Source organism: Atractosteus spatula (assembly GCF_055471065.1).
Source record: "Atractosteus spatula isolate fAtrSpa1 chromosome 10 unlocalized genomic scaffold, fAtrSpa1.hap1 SUPER_10_unloc_10, whole genome shotgun sequence".
Lineage (NCBI taxonomy): Eukaryota > Metazoa > Chordata > Actinopteri > Semionotiformes > Lepisosteidae > Atractosteus > Atractosteus spatula.
In genome coordinates, this window is record NW_028296613.1 from 620,746 (window position 1) to 634,641 (window position 13,896).

General features: G+C 43.1%; 1 protein-coding gene and 2 non-coding genes across 3 annotated transcripts; 2 read left to right on the forward strand and 1 right to left on the reverse strand.

Moving 5' to 3' along the window:
• Positions 1–422: 422 nt before the first annotated feature.
• On the forward strand, positions 423–516 carry trnai-uau (transfer RNA isoleucine (anticodon UAU)). Its single transcript has 2 exons — positions 423–460; positions 481–516. It is a non-coding gene; the product is annotated as a tRNA-Ile (tRNA).
• A 3,199-nt stretch (positions 517–3,715) lies between these two features.
• LOC148813195 (uncharacterized) lies at positions 3,716–4,393 on the reverse strand. The gene has a single exon (XM_088908430.1). The coding sequence runs from the start codon at positions 4,391–4,393 to the stop codon at positions 3,716–3,718; it is 678 nt and encodes a 225-aa protein (XP_088764556.1).
• Positions 4,394–13,559: 9,166 nt separating this feature from the next.
• Positions 13,560–13,617, forward strand: LOC148813196 (U7 small nuclear RNA). Its single transcript, XR_016086278.1, has one exon. It is a non-coding gene; the product is annotated as a U7 small nuclear RNA (small nuclear RNA).
• Positions 13,618–13,896: the final 279 nt, after the last annotated feature.

The following is a 13,896-nucleotide window of genomic DNA, read 5'->3' on the forward strand; positions in this document are numbered from 1 at the left end:
ACTTCGAGAAAAGATTCAGGTTTCCTTGAACTTTTAATAAAAAACGACTTCGCTTTCAATCTCTGATGTCACTGTAAACTCGGACGTGATGTTCCGCAGATGTGCAGTGTGCCTTCTTGTCTTATTCAAGTTTACTGGATTTTTGAAACGAAAATACAAACTGGACAGTTTCAGACAGATGAAGACTCATAAATGTCACTACAAATGACAAATTTGTAGTGTAAATCCGCCGGGCTGATTTACCTGTCTGACCATCTCTCTCCTCCCTCTTTTGCAGTGAGCACTATTTTTTCATTTTCTTCCCTTGTAGTTTCCTCGCTCTTTTACTGTCCCTTTCTCCCACGGAGAGACGGAAAACATGCCGAAATCGTTTTCACTGTGTTTGTGCAACGTCAGTGTGTGAAGGGAAAGCAATGTACGCAGCTCCAGTGGCGCAATCGGTCAGCGCGCGGTACTTATACAGCAGTGCACAGCGGAGTCATGCCGAGGTTGTGAGTTCGAGCCTCACCTGGAGCAGTGTAGCCTGCCTTTAGCTACTGAAAGCAACTGTCCACTTTAGTTACTGCTACTTATAGGTCGTCCTTAACACCTTATCTAACGGGATTGTAGCCTGTTAGGTATTTGCTGGAGACCCGGTCTAAATTAACATCAAAGGAACAGGTAAAGGTTTATTCCACGTCACACCCGAAGAAGGGTCCACGTTGTGTTTCCTTCTCTTTTCAGCGTGGAATAAACCTATACTTTTTCCTTTGCAGCTGATGCAGGTCACTACTTAATTTCCCATCAGCTGTGGACCCCCTGCTGGTCTCTACACAGATAGATGAGAGATATCTTCTTAGCCGAGAGGTCTACTGGGACTAAGGGAGCACGATGGGGTACCGAAGACTTGAAAAAGCTCTCGCATTAGATTCTGTTTTTGTTGTTTCCCAGATTTGTTTTTAATGTTATTTTTGTTTTGAAGTTGTTCCGTTAAGTATTTTTTTATTTTATTTTCTGTAGTCGTTAGACTACTACAGTGATTTACCGAGGTTCCCGGAAGGCTTCTTGCATTGTGGTTGTTGTGTTTTTGGGTTACAAGTATTTTTTTTTCTATTGATAGGACCCCACGCATTACTGTGGGACTAGTTAACTTAAGTTCTTACATTGTACCTGAAATTACCACATAAACTACTACTCTGTTTTTCCTTTTTTTTTTAATAAAGGCACAAATGATGTTTTTTTTTTTCTTGTGGCTGATTGGCAATGTCCCTACAACGGGTCATTGCTACGAACCTGGCTGCTGAAATTTGTCAGCAGCTCTGTACTAAACCTGTTCTCAACTGCAACAAACCTAAAATAACATCTGCTGCCCATTAGATCTTACTGATGTAGGAGACTAACTTAAACCACCTCTTCACAGGGTTTAAGTAACTCAGTAGTGGAACAGTCGATCGCTTTTGAACTGTTCTGAATGTAGTGGAAATAATATGGTCACAAAGTAACGAACATACAGTATTCACCACTCGCTTGAAATATTTAGCTAAAATTGTTTTCTAGACACCACAACTATTCACAATGAATTTGATCAGTACATGTCTTTATTAATAAAAGTGTAATTTATTAATAACTAAGATTAATGTAAACCTTTATTAGTAGCTGTATTACCGGTTAATCTGATGAGAATTCAGAACACGAGTCTCTCGCTCAGTAAACACGCTTTATCGTTTACTGAGCTTTCGATGAACGTCTAAGTGAAAGACAAATTTACTATTTTCACTTTTTGTTTAAAGAACACTTTTATCACATATTCTGCACTCCCGATGGTGTTTAACGGTGCTCTTTTCTACACGCCTGATTTGAGGATCCCCAGCTAAAATATTTTTTACTTATCAGGCTGGATTTGAGCGTCTTTACAGAGAGCTGATTTGGAAGCCTCACATATGCAAATGGTGACACTTTATCTTCGCTCCACATAAGAAACTCATAAATCTTTGAATGCTTTCCTCTTCACCTGCAGCACTAGCATTTGTCTACAGTTTGTGGCATCTTTTCAACACAATATATTTCACCATGGACTGAAAGATCAAATGGTTTTGGCAAAAGATAAGGAGATCTCCTGGCCTGTAAGGGATCAAACCCACAACTCTGGAGTTATTAGAACGACAATCGATCCAACTGAGCTACCTGACCACGTACATGTGAGGCTCTCTGTGCAGCATAAAATTTAATTTAGAGAATTATTTTTCCCTCTGAATTTAAACCCTCACAATTATGTGTACTGGCTTTCTGGAAGTGGTGGATATGATGAAAAAGAGATCAGCCTCTGTGATGCAATATCAAGTGACACTGATCTTCTGTTATACCGTTCCCTGCTGCATTTTAACCTATTGGGGAAATACTGGTATCCATGCATGTAAGGTTTCCTCCTTGTCAAATTATTTTCAAGCACATTTTTGTTGTTGAAAATAAACCTTGTGGATTTACATGTTGTGTCCCTCTTCTGTTAGTATCACCCAAATTGATACATTGTGCTCTGGCGATTCTTCAGATCATACCATTTTGTACAATACTGTATCAGTATTGTAGAACTCATATCATTAAAGAAAATAAGGCTTTTTTTGTATATTTTATTATAATTGTATTTATATGTGGAAATATGTTATTTTAATATCGACATGTACATTTGAAAAATTATTTCCCCCCCTAAAAGCAGGCAGCCTAACATTTTCAGCTGACAAAAAATTAGATGAATTTTTAAAGATCCAGACTGAAAGTTTACAAAATATTGTTTTACACTATATGCTGCTGTTTTGGAAGTATACTTATTTTACAGGTGCAACTGTGGTTAACATTGCTGCCATGCAGTGCTGGAGCTCTGTGTTTATTTCCTGACCTGTTGTTCTATCTGAGTGGAGTTTGTATGTTCTCCCCATGTTTGTTTGGAGTTTCCGCCAGGTGCTGCAGTTTCCTCCCACAGTCCAAAAACATTGTGATATCATTTTAGGAAGTGAATTTCATGATCATAAGTTTTCTAATGTCATTTTGTCACACCTGTCAAAGTGTGAATTGTTTGAACTTTCATCTTTCCTGTCATGTGAACCCAGATGCCTTTGTAACAATCTGTAGTTAATATTTCTGCAGTTTTAAGTGAGGTAGCGATGCTGTATATTTCGACAAGCCGTCCCTTCTTGCAGGACGAGGACCCTTAATTTCTCTTGATTTGTAGGGAAATGTAAATAACAGTCAGAATGTCTCATGTTGTGTCTGGATTTGTCCACAGTGGCTTTTCTCCTTTGTGTGGTCCAATGTATACATATTGATAACAAACATTTAAGTTTCCCTTTCCATTGGGGTTGATATTTTCATTGTGAGTTGCCAAGAGCTCCTTCATTTTTAATTGATAGTTTTACAGGATAGTTGGTACAGGGTGTACTCCTGCATCTTATTTATAATAACTCACCTGACAGAGTCTGGACTCTGGGGCACACTCTTTTTCCAAAACTCTCCTCCTCTCCATCTTCTCCTTCAATTGTTGCTTCTCCAAAACTCTCCTCCTTTCCTCTTCCTTCTTCATCTGTTTCTTTACCTCCTTTTCACAAACTCTCCTCCTCTCCTTCTCCTCTTTTGCTTGTTTCTTCTCCTGCTTCTCCAACAGTTTCCTCCTCTCCTTCTTCCTCTTTGCTTGTTGCCTCTCCTCCTCTTCCCAAAATCTCCTTCTCTCCTTTTCCTCCTTTGCTCATTTCTTATTCTCCTCCATGAGCTGATTCCTCCTCTCCTCCTCCTGAGCTCGCCTCCATTCCTCCTTCTCCTTCTGCCTCCTCTCCTCCTCCTGCTGCAGGGGTTTCTCCAGCCCCCGAACGTAGGCCTTCCACCTCTTCTGCTCCTTCTTCTCCCATCTCACCTCCTGCTTCTGCTGCTCCCTCCTGTTCTCCTCCGCCTCCTGGGCACGTCTCCGCTCCTCCTTGTTCACGGTCCTCCTAATTGCATCTGCTGCCTTGGTGCATCTCCTCTCCTGCTTCTCCTCAGTCTTCCTCCTCTGCTCCTCCTCCTTCTTCCGTCTCCTCTTCTCCTTCTCCAGCATCTGCCTCCTGTCCTCTCCCTCCTTCTCCCATCTTCTCTCCTGTTTCTCAAACACCTTCCTCCTCTTCTCCTCCACCTTCATCCTCTCCTCCTCCAGCTTCCTCCTCTCCTTCTCCTCCTGCACCTCCTGTCTCCGATCCATCAACCACCCTTCCTGCTTCTGCCTCCTCTCCTCATCCCGCTCCTGGGTGTTCAGGGACCGGTGCCTCCCGACCCGGACACTCCTGACTTTCTCCACTGGTGCCGTTGTCCTCTTGCCCCCTTGCGGCTCTTTCCATCTCTTCAGCTCTGTAGTGTTGCTCTTATCCTCATCGACCCCGGAACAGCACAGCATCTTGGTGATGGAATGGGAGGAGCTGACCTGCTTTGAGAGAGAGGAGTTAATATAGACACACTGACTGGACACTCCAGTACATTAACACTGCACCAAGAGAGAGAGGAGTTAATACAGACACACTGACTGGACACTACAGTAAAGGTTCACTCCTCACCTCTCCTAGAATCACAGGAGCTACAGGGTCCTCTAGGTGTCTCAGCACCTGTGCTCTGACTTTCAGCAACTCTGGAGGCCTGTCTTCAGGACTTGGACCTTCCTGACTCTCCTGATTCCTCTGCCTCTTCTTCCTCTTTTTCTTAGTCTCCTACACCTCAGTCTTCTCCTGGGAGGTGATGGGAGGGAGGTGAGGGAGGGGTCTGGGGACAGGTAGCTGGCTGGGTAGTGACCTGGGGCGGGTCAGTGTCAGGATTGGAAGAGGTGGACATGTTGTCCTCTTCATCTTTTTCAGGGCTGACTTGGAAAGCACGCCTCTTTGCACCTGGACACTGAAGGCAGACACAGGTCTTTGCTGCTGGGGTCAGTTCTTGACTTCTTATTCTTAATATACCCTCAATATATGCATTGTGACTGTAATAAGATCCTGTACAGGTGAGTCTGTACAGTGTGTCCAATAAGAATCTGTACAGTTGACTCTACTCAAGGACAGAGGTTCTGTTCGCTTCTCACCTGTCTCAGAAGCTCAGGAGCTCTGACGCTCCTTAGAGGAGGGAACTCATCTGGGAGTTGATGGGGGCAGCATGGCGCAGTCACTAGGGGTTTCTCTGAGTTCAGCGGGGTCACAGGTGATCGAAGTGGGAGGGCCCAGGGGCGCCAAGATCCAGGAGAGAGAGGGATGGACAGCTTGGTTTCTTCAACAGCCTCACCAACCTGGATCATGCGTCTCCTGGGCTGTGGAGACTGAAGACACACAGAAGACTTTTCTGTTCCTGCTGAGGCCTGCAACAGGTCAGACTGTCTAAGACAACTACAAAGAGAAAAAATAAACCTGCTATTCACAGACCTCAGCTACAGGGATTCCCAGGTACTTCTGCAGGATGAGGTTGACGTTGACGTCGGCTGCAGACTGGCGAAGCACTTGTCCACCTCAGAGAAGTCACACCTGACTTTCGTGTTTTCAAAGTAGGACTTCAGTGTCTCCTTCGCCTCCTCGTAGTCATCCTGCTTCTTGATTCTTGTGCCCTGGAAGGGAAAATCCCAGGAAAATATGAAGAGAGATTCAGGCAAGATGTCCTGACAATGTCTGCTGCCGTCAAACCAAACCTCCATTATCAGAGCTCCCATTGTGTAGCCTGTTGTCTTCACTGTTTTAATTTTGGGATTTGGTATAATATCTTATAATATCCTCCGTGAAACTTTACTAACTCAGTACCAACTCCTGTACCAGAGAGAGAGAACAAAGACAGTGAATCATCATCATCATACCTCCACAGTGCCAGACAGGAGATGCAACTTAGGGGTGGAACTGTGGTATTTCTAAAGCCAAAAGAGAAGGGGGGGGGTCACCACAATGTTGATAGAGCCAATAGAGAGAGAGAGAGATACACCCCACTGTTAATAGAGCCAATAGAGAGAGGGGAAGTCTCCCCACTGTTAATAGAGCCAATAGAGAGAGGGGGAGTAACCCCACGTTGCCATCGATGACCAAGAGTCTCACCGCTCACTCTGTGATGCCCCCTAGTGTTGATCTGTAAGCGGTCTGTCTTTCAGCCACCCACTTGAAATAGAGTCCCAGCCCAGCTCCTGTCTCTCTCCGCTGGGAGATTTCCAGGTTGAGTGGGGTGACGCAGGTATCTTGGAAAGCTGAGGGGGTCAGGAGAATCGCCCCAGCCCCTGTACCGCCCTGATACCACAGTGTGAGCTGGACAAGGGGGAGGGGTTTCAGGGACTCACCAATCCCACATATGCTGCCTCCGATCCAAACTTGGCCAGGACCACATCGTACAACTCCAGGCAGTCCAGCTGGATGGAAGACATCGCATTCTGATCCCAGGTCTGTATCCAGCTCTCCTCAACCTAGAGCAGCCCCTCCAGTTCGACCCGCAGGCCCTCCCTGAGCCACCACAGGGCAGCCAGGGTCTTACCTACACTCTAACCTACAGTTACACTATAACTAACACTTACACAAATACTGCTAATATTACAACAGTAACACTGCAATTAAGGCTTATAGTTTCATTATTACTAACAATAACACAAACTTAGTAGTACACTAATAATACCAATAATAACAGTAATGCTATCAAAAGAACTAACATGACAATGAGTGTTAATATTCTGACACTAACACTATGATTATCACTAATATTAACATGAATACTAGCATTAAAACTAAAATTAAAAGTAGCTCTATCATCACTTATTCTCACATGAATACTAGTATTCAGTAGTGCTATCATCATTAATACTCACATAGACACACAGACACTACACATACAGACACACACCCACACACATCACACACTCACAAACACCCACACACTCACACATATCCACACACTCACAGACACCACATACGCTAATAGTGATAAAAACACAGCACTCACAGATTTCTGTTCATTGGTCTGGACTCTAGAAAGTTCTAAAGTGCTCTAGAAATTCGCAAGCGACTCTGGACCTCAACACCTGTTGATGGGTCACTTCTGTCAGACACAGCATTGGAGCCCAAGCCCACCTACACACACATTTACACACACACTGACAGATATACACCCACAAACTCACACATATTATGACACACTGACAGAGACACAACCACACACTCACACACATTCACACACTGACAACCACACACTCACACACATTCATACAGACACTACACACACTCACAGATACACACTCACAGACACACATTCACAGACACACACATAGACACAACACACACTCACAGGCACCACACACATTTATACACACAATCAGACACTCACACACATACTCGCACACATTCACAGATACACACAATAGACACTACTAATACTTACAGACACACACCCACACACTGATAGACACCACATACTTGCAGACACACACCCACACACTAACAGACACACACATACACAATGACAGATATATCACACTGACAGACACACATTCACACACTGACAAACACCACACACTCACAAACACCACAAACTCACAGACACACTCTACATACACTAATAACCACAAATACACTATAACTAACACTAACACAAATACCACTAATATTACAACACTAACACTATCACTACGACTAACACTATCAATATCCCTAACAGTGATACAAACTACTACTACACTACTAATACTAATAATAACAGTAATGTTATCACTAAAACTAACATGACCACTAGTGTAAATAATCTAACAGTAAATCTATAATTTGCACTAATATTAACATGAATACTAGCATTAAAACTAAAATTAAAAGACTTACACTATCATTATGACTAACACTGACACAAACTACTTATAATAACAGTAATGCTATCACTAAAACTAACACTACTGCTACTGTTAATACTGTAACAGTAACACTATAATTAAATTTAATATTAACATTAATATGACCATTAAAACTAAAACTATCAGTAGTGCTATCATCATTCTCACATGAATACTAGCATTAATATTAATACTACCAGTTGTACTCTCACTAATATTAACATAAATACACTAGCATTAGTATTAGTTGCTGTCTGTGACATCACACCACTCTTTATGACCTAGCCAGGCACAGTGACGTGCCGCGTGTCGCCATGGTTACCATACTTATGATTTGTAAACAAATGGAAAATGCATTTAAACTGTTACTTACACAAATTTATTAACTTTGAATATATTTTTCTAGCTCTCAGATACAATTCCTAAATAATAATTTGAATGAATAATTCTTTAATTTCGGATTGAACATTATTAACACAAAATGCACTATGTTAATTAATCGATATTGACTCTATTCTAGATTTTAAAATGGGTCAAGAACGGGAAAAGAATCAGTGCTCACTAATCAGTGAAGTTAATCGATTTTTCTACTGTTCTTTAGTTGAATTAATTGCTTGTCGATAGATAAGTGATCAATAACTCTCCTCCGTGCGCTCTTCGCTTCTTCCGCGGTCTCGCTCTCTGATCCCGGCGCTATGGCTGGTGTCTGTGACGTCACAGCGCTCTTTCTGACAGAGCAGAGCGCGTCTCGGCTGGAGGAGACTCCTGTCCGGAGCCTGGGGGGCTTTTCTTATAGATATAACATCTCCCCCCAAAAAACACAGGCTGTTAAGAGAAGCGATTCATAACAGCAGGAGGAGAAGAATGACATACTGAGGAATGAAATTCATTAAACAGAAAAAAAATGTTTACTTCACAGACTAATGCGTTATAAAGCATACTCCTGTGGAGCAGAAGAGAAAGAGCACAGGTCTCTATAATAAGCGCTTTTAAGCGTTTTACACGAATCTCCACAGAATAGAAGCCAGGAGGATCAGACTCCTGATCCTGGAGGTTGAAGAGCATCTCTTGGTTTTATTTCCACTCGAGCTCTCAGTTCCTCAGCTTGATTATTTAACTAGCTGTATAACTGTTATCAGACTCTCTTTAACTTTATATTTATAAGACTCCCCATGAGAGACGTGTGGGAGATGCTGAATTCCAGGGCTGGTGTGGAATCACACACAGACAGGTCTTCTGTGTGATCTGAGTCCCACTGCTCAGAGCTACAGACTGGTCAACTAGTCACTATTGTAGACACGACCATCAGTCTGCTGCTGCTGATAATCATATTATACTCATAAGAGTGGCAATACTGCTGTTCATTAAATAAGTAAAAATAATAATAAGAGATAATCACATATTGCTCAATTGTCAGTCAAACACTTCTGACAGATGCTTGGAGGCTGACTTACAGTAAAAATAATGAATCACTACAGTAATACTGAAGGGCTGGAGGTCCTGGAAAGGGTTAATAGAAGCTTCTTGCTTCTGACCTGGAACAGAGCCCACAGCTGCCAGATCAGTGACCCCTGAGCCCAGTTCACAGAGAGGGGAACCAGCCACAGCCTCACAGTACAGCCTGGCTTCCTGTGCTGGAGGAGCTCAGAAGAGCACAAACCACAGACTCACTGCAGAGTCTGACCTGCAGCTCCAGTGAAGCTCTGTCTAATATCACCGCTTTTAGGCTGTGTAAACAAGGAAAGATTTTTAAAAGAAATCATCATATCATTGCTTTTTCAGACTGACTCTTGCACTTATGCTCCTGCTGCTGCAGTTATTATGGTGAGGCTGTAACACAGGAGCTCTGCTATATTGAACAGGAAAGTTTAAATACAGCATAACTACTAATACTACTACAGCTATTACTACAACTACTCCTGCCACTGATACTACTGCTACCTACTATTACTATTTATACCTACTACTAATATTTTACTGCTCCTCCTACTGCTACTGCTACTACTACCGATAAGAATAAGGAGGATGAGCTGAGCTGTGTCCTCACTCTGTTCAGACTGGGGGTGTATCAGTGTATAAGTATTAGTTCAGCTCCACTGTGCTGTTAGAGAGTCTCAGTCTCTTCCTCACAGTCAGCTCCACTCAGAGAGACTGGGGCCACAGCTGAAGGGGCTGGAACATCTGTGTGGACTGGAGCTGCACAGGGACAGACTCAGAGTCTGAGGGACTCAACTGGAAGAGCTGCTGTCCACCAGGCTCAGTACAGAGGGGACAGTCACTGCTGGGCTTTTCTTTCTTTTTCATTTAAATTATTTGGCTCTGTTCACATCCACAGGACACCCAGTTCTTATTCAGTCCACCTTGTTTCTGTATTCCTGGGCTGACCTGAGTGACCTCACTGCCACAGTGGAAGAAACAGTGATGTGGCTCTGATATATATGGAGAAGACTGAAAGGGCCCTGTCTGATTTGTTTTATTTGTTATTGGTTTTATTTCCACCCGGCACTCAGTTCCACAGCTGGACTGATGATTTATTTAACTGTGTTACTCTTACCAGACTCAGAATCATGGCTCTGGAGCCTTCTTTGGGTGTAATACAGAATAAACATTTACTTGTTTCTTTTCATGTTAACTGAGACCTGATCTCCAGAAAATCGTCAGTTGCTTTCAGTAGCTAAATACACAGGCCACACTGCTCCAGCTGAGGCTCAAACTCACAACCTCAGCATGACTCTGCGGTACACTGCTGTATAATGGAGGACAGGCTGAGGGAGAGCAATGTGAGAGAAATGTGGAATGGCATGAGGAAGATCTCCGGATACAAGTTGTCCGGCGGCCAACAGAGTGAGGGAGGCCTGGAGAGGGCCAATGAGCTGAATCTTTTCTTCAACAGATTCGATACAGGGTCCACTGTCCATTCACCTCACAGGCCTTCACCCCAGACACCCTCTTCATGTCCTCAGTCACCCCATCATGTGATCCCTCCTACTCCTACTCCATCTTCCCCTGCCCTCCTCGGCCTATCCATCACAGCTGACCAGGTCAGAAGGGAGTTGAGGAGACTCCATGCAGGGAAGGCAGCGGGTCCTGACGGTGTCAGCTCCAGGGTGCTAAAGATCTGTGCGGACCAACTGGGTTCAGTGCAGCAGTACATCTTCAACCTCAGCCTGAGATTAGAAAAGGTTCCGATGCTCTGGAAGACATCTTGCCTGGTGCCAGTACCCAAAAAGGGGCACCCTAAAGTCTTGAATGACTACAGACCAGTGGCACTTACATCACACCTAATGAAAACTTTGGAAAGGCTTGTACTGGACCACCTCAGAACCCTGGTGAGTACAGCACTGGACCCCCTGCAGTTCGCCTATCGGTCACACCTGGGAGTGGAGGATGCAGTCATCTATCTGCTACACAGAGCTAACTCTCACCTGGAGAAGACGGGGAGCATTGTGAGAGTTATGTTCTTTGACTTCTCCAGTGCCTTTAACACCATCCATCCACCTTTACTGAGAGATAAGCTAAGGGCGGCGCAGGTGGACACTCCCCTGCTGTCCTGGATTATAGACTATCTGACCTGCAGGCCACAGTATGTACGGCTACAGAGCTGTGTGTCCGAACAGATTTTTAGCAGTACTGGGGCTCCACAGGGGACTGTCCTTGCTCCATTCCTGTTCACCTTTTACACCTCTGACTTCAGGTACAACTCTGAGACATGTCATCTGCAGAAGTTTTCGGATGACTCTGCAATTGTGGGGTGTATTAGAGAGGGGAGGGAGGAGGAATATAGGAGCTTGATTACCAATTTTGTGGAGTGGCGTCATCTTAACCATCTCCAGCTTAACACCAGCAAGACCAAAGAAATGATTTTTTAAACTTTCGAAGGAATAAGTCTCCACTGAACCCTGTTTCCATCCAGGGTGAGGACATAGAGGGCGTACATTCCTACAAGTACTTAGGGGTACACCTGGATGATAAGCTGGAGTGGTCTGGTAACACTGATGCCCTGTACAAGAAAGGTCAGAACCAACTCTATTTTCTTAGGAGACTCAGGTCCTTTGGTGTGTGTGGAACATTGCTACACATTTTTTATGAATCAGTGGTGGCGGCGGCCATCTTCTACGCTGTGGTGTGCTGGGGCAGCAGCATCATGACAAAAGATGCAAATAGGCTCAATAAACTCATCAAGAAGGCTGGCACTGTGCTGGGGATGAGCCTTGACCCCATGGAGGTGGTGGCTGAGAGGAGAATGCTGAACAAGCGCACAGCCATCATGAACAACACCTCTCATCCGCTTCATGGGACTGTTACTGGGCAGCGGAGCACATTTAGCAATAGACTGCTCCAGCTACGGTGTTCAAGGGAACGTTTACGCAGGTCTTTCCTCCCGGCGGCTGTCAGGGTGTATAACGCTGCCCTAGGCTAGGACTGTTAGCCCTTCATTTGCTCCTCTATGGACAGCATGTTTACTCCATTGTACTTTTTGGACAATCAGTCTGTATAAACCTATGCACATTTTGCACATATTTTATTGTTTTTACAGCGACTATGATCAGCACATTTTGCACACACCTATGTATTTATTTATTTTTATTTATTTTGTTTGTCTTTTGTTTTATAACTATTCTGATGTCTGTTTTGCTTGTCTTGGGCTGGACTGCTGTAACACATCAATTTCCCTATGGGATTAATAAAGTATTATCTATCTATCTAGTCAAAGTCCTGACCTGAATCCGATTGAGATGTTGTGGCATGACCTTAAAAAAGGAGTTAAGGCTCGAAAACCCTCCAATGGTGCTGAATTACAACAATTCTGCAAAGATGAGTGGGCCAAAATTCCTCCACAGTGCTGTAAAAGACTCATTGCCAGTTATCACAAACGCTTGATTGCAGTTGTTGCTGCTAAGGGTGGCCCAACCAGTTATTAGGTTTAGGGGGCAATCACTTTTTCACACAGGGCCATGTACGTTTGGATTTTTGTTTTCCCTTAATAATAAAAACCTTCATTTAAAAACTGCATTTTGTGTTTACTTGTGTTATCTTTGTCTAATATTTCAATTTGTTTGATGATCTGAAACATTTCAGTGTGACAAACATGCAAAAAAATAAGAAATCAGGAAGGGGGCAAATACTTTTTCACACCACTGTATTTATTACAGTTTCCTATTTTGTGAATATTTGTATTTGTTTGTGAAATTAAAATAAAGTTCTTAAAAATAAAAAAAATAAAAAAATGGAAGGTTTTCTGAAGTCAGAAAGCCAATTTATTTGGTGGAAAAACAGATTGGTGAAGCTCCTCCTCTTCCTTACCTTAGAAGGAGAATTACAAGGTCATCTCCAGAGCTACAATCTAACAGTTGCAGTCACAATCCAGTGTATTTGTTTACATTTTTTGTTTCTGGAGTAGCTGTCATATTAATTATGCTAATATGTAACCTAACTCCAGCATGAATAACTAGAAGAGGAGATCAGCTCCATTCCAGACCACGGGAGACTTGTGATTGGCTGGGCCAGGTCTCTCATTTGCATATTGGATTTGGAAATATAACACTAAACCCTCTTCTTACATGGATTTAATGTACACCCAAGAGTCACCTACTGTGTATTGCCACTTCAGTTTTTTATGAGTAGTTGGGATTACCGGTTGACAGGTTTTATTTGTTGAATTTTAAATCGTCTTGTATTATCACCCTGACTGCCTGTACTCAAAGTTTGGTAAGGTACATGTGTTTTCATTTCCTTTACCAAGTGGAATTTTTGCTCTTTTAGTATTTGTCTCGAAGGCTTTCTGAAGTCAGGAAGCCCATTTTTGGTGAAAAAAGATATTGCACTTTGATATCATGATAAAGCTGTATTCCATACAATCTAGTAGTTATGGTTCCTGGTATTTGACTGTGATTCCCTGGGTTCAACCTTAGGTGTGGGAACATGTCTTTTTCGCCTTCTCGTTTTCAATTGATCAGCACAGTATAGAAAATAGACCCATAAAGCAACGTCAGCAATGAAAAATGTGAGAAAAGTGATCACTTGTTTTAGCTTGCTTTCAAAAAGAAACCCTTTGATGTGTTAAGAGAAGGTGATAACCA

Coding starts and splice junctions, on each gene's coding strand:
- LOC148813195 (XM_088908430.1), bottom strand. CDS start 4,393: ATGCTGTGCTGTTCCGGGGTCGATGAGGATAAGAGCAACACTACAGAG.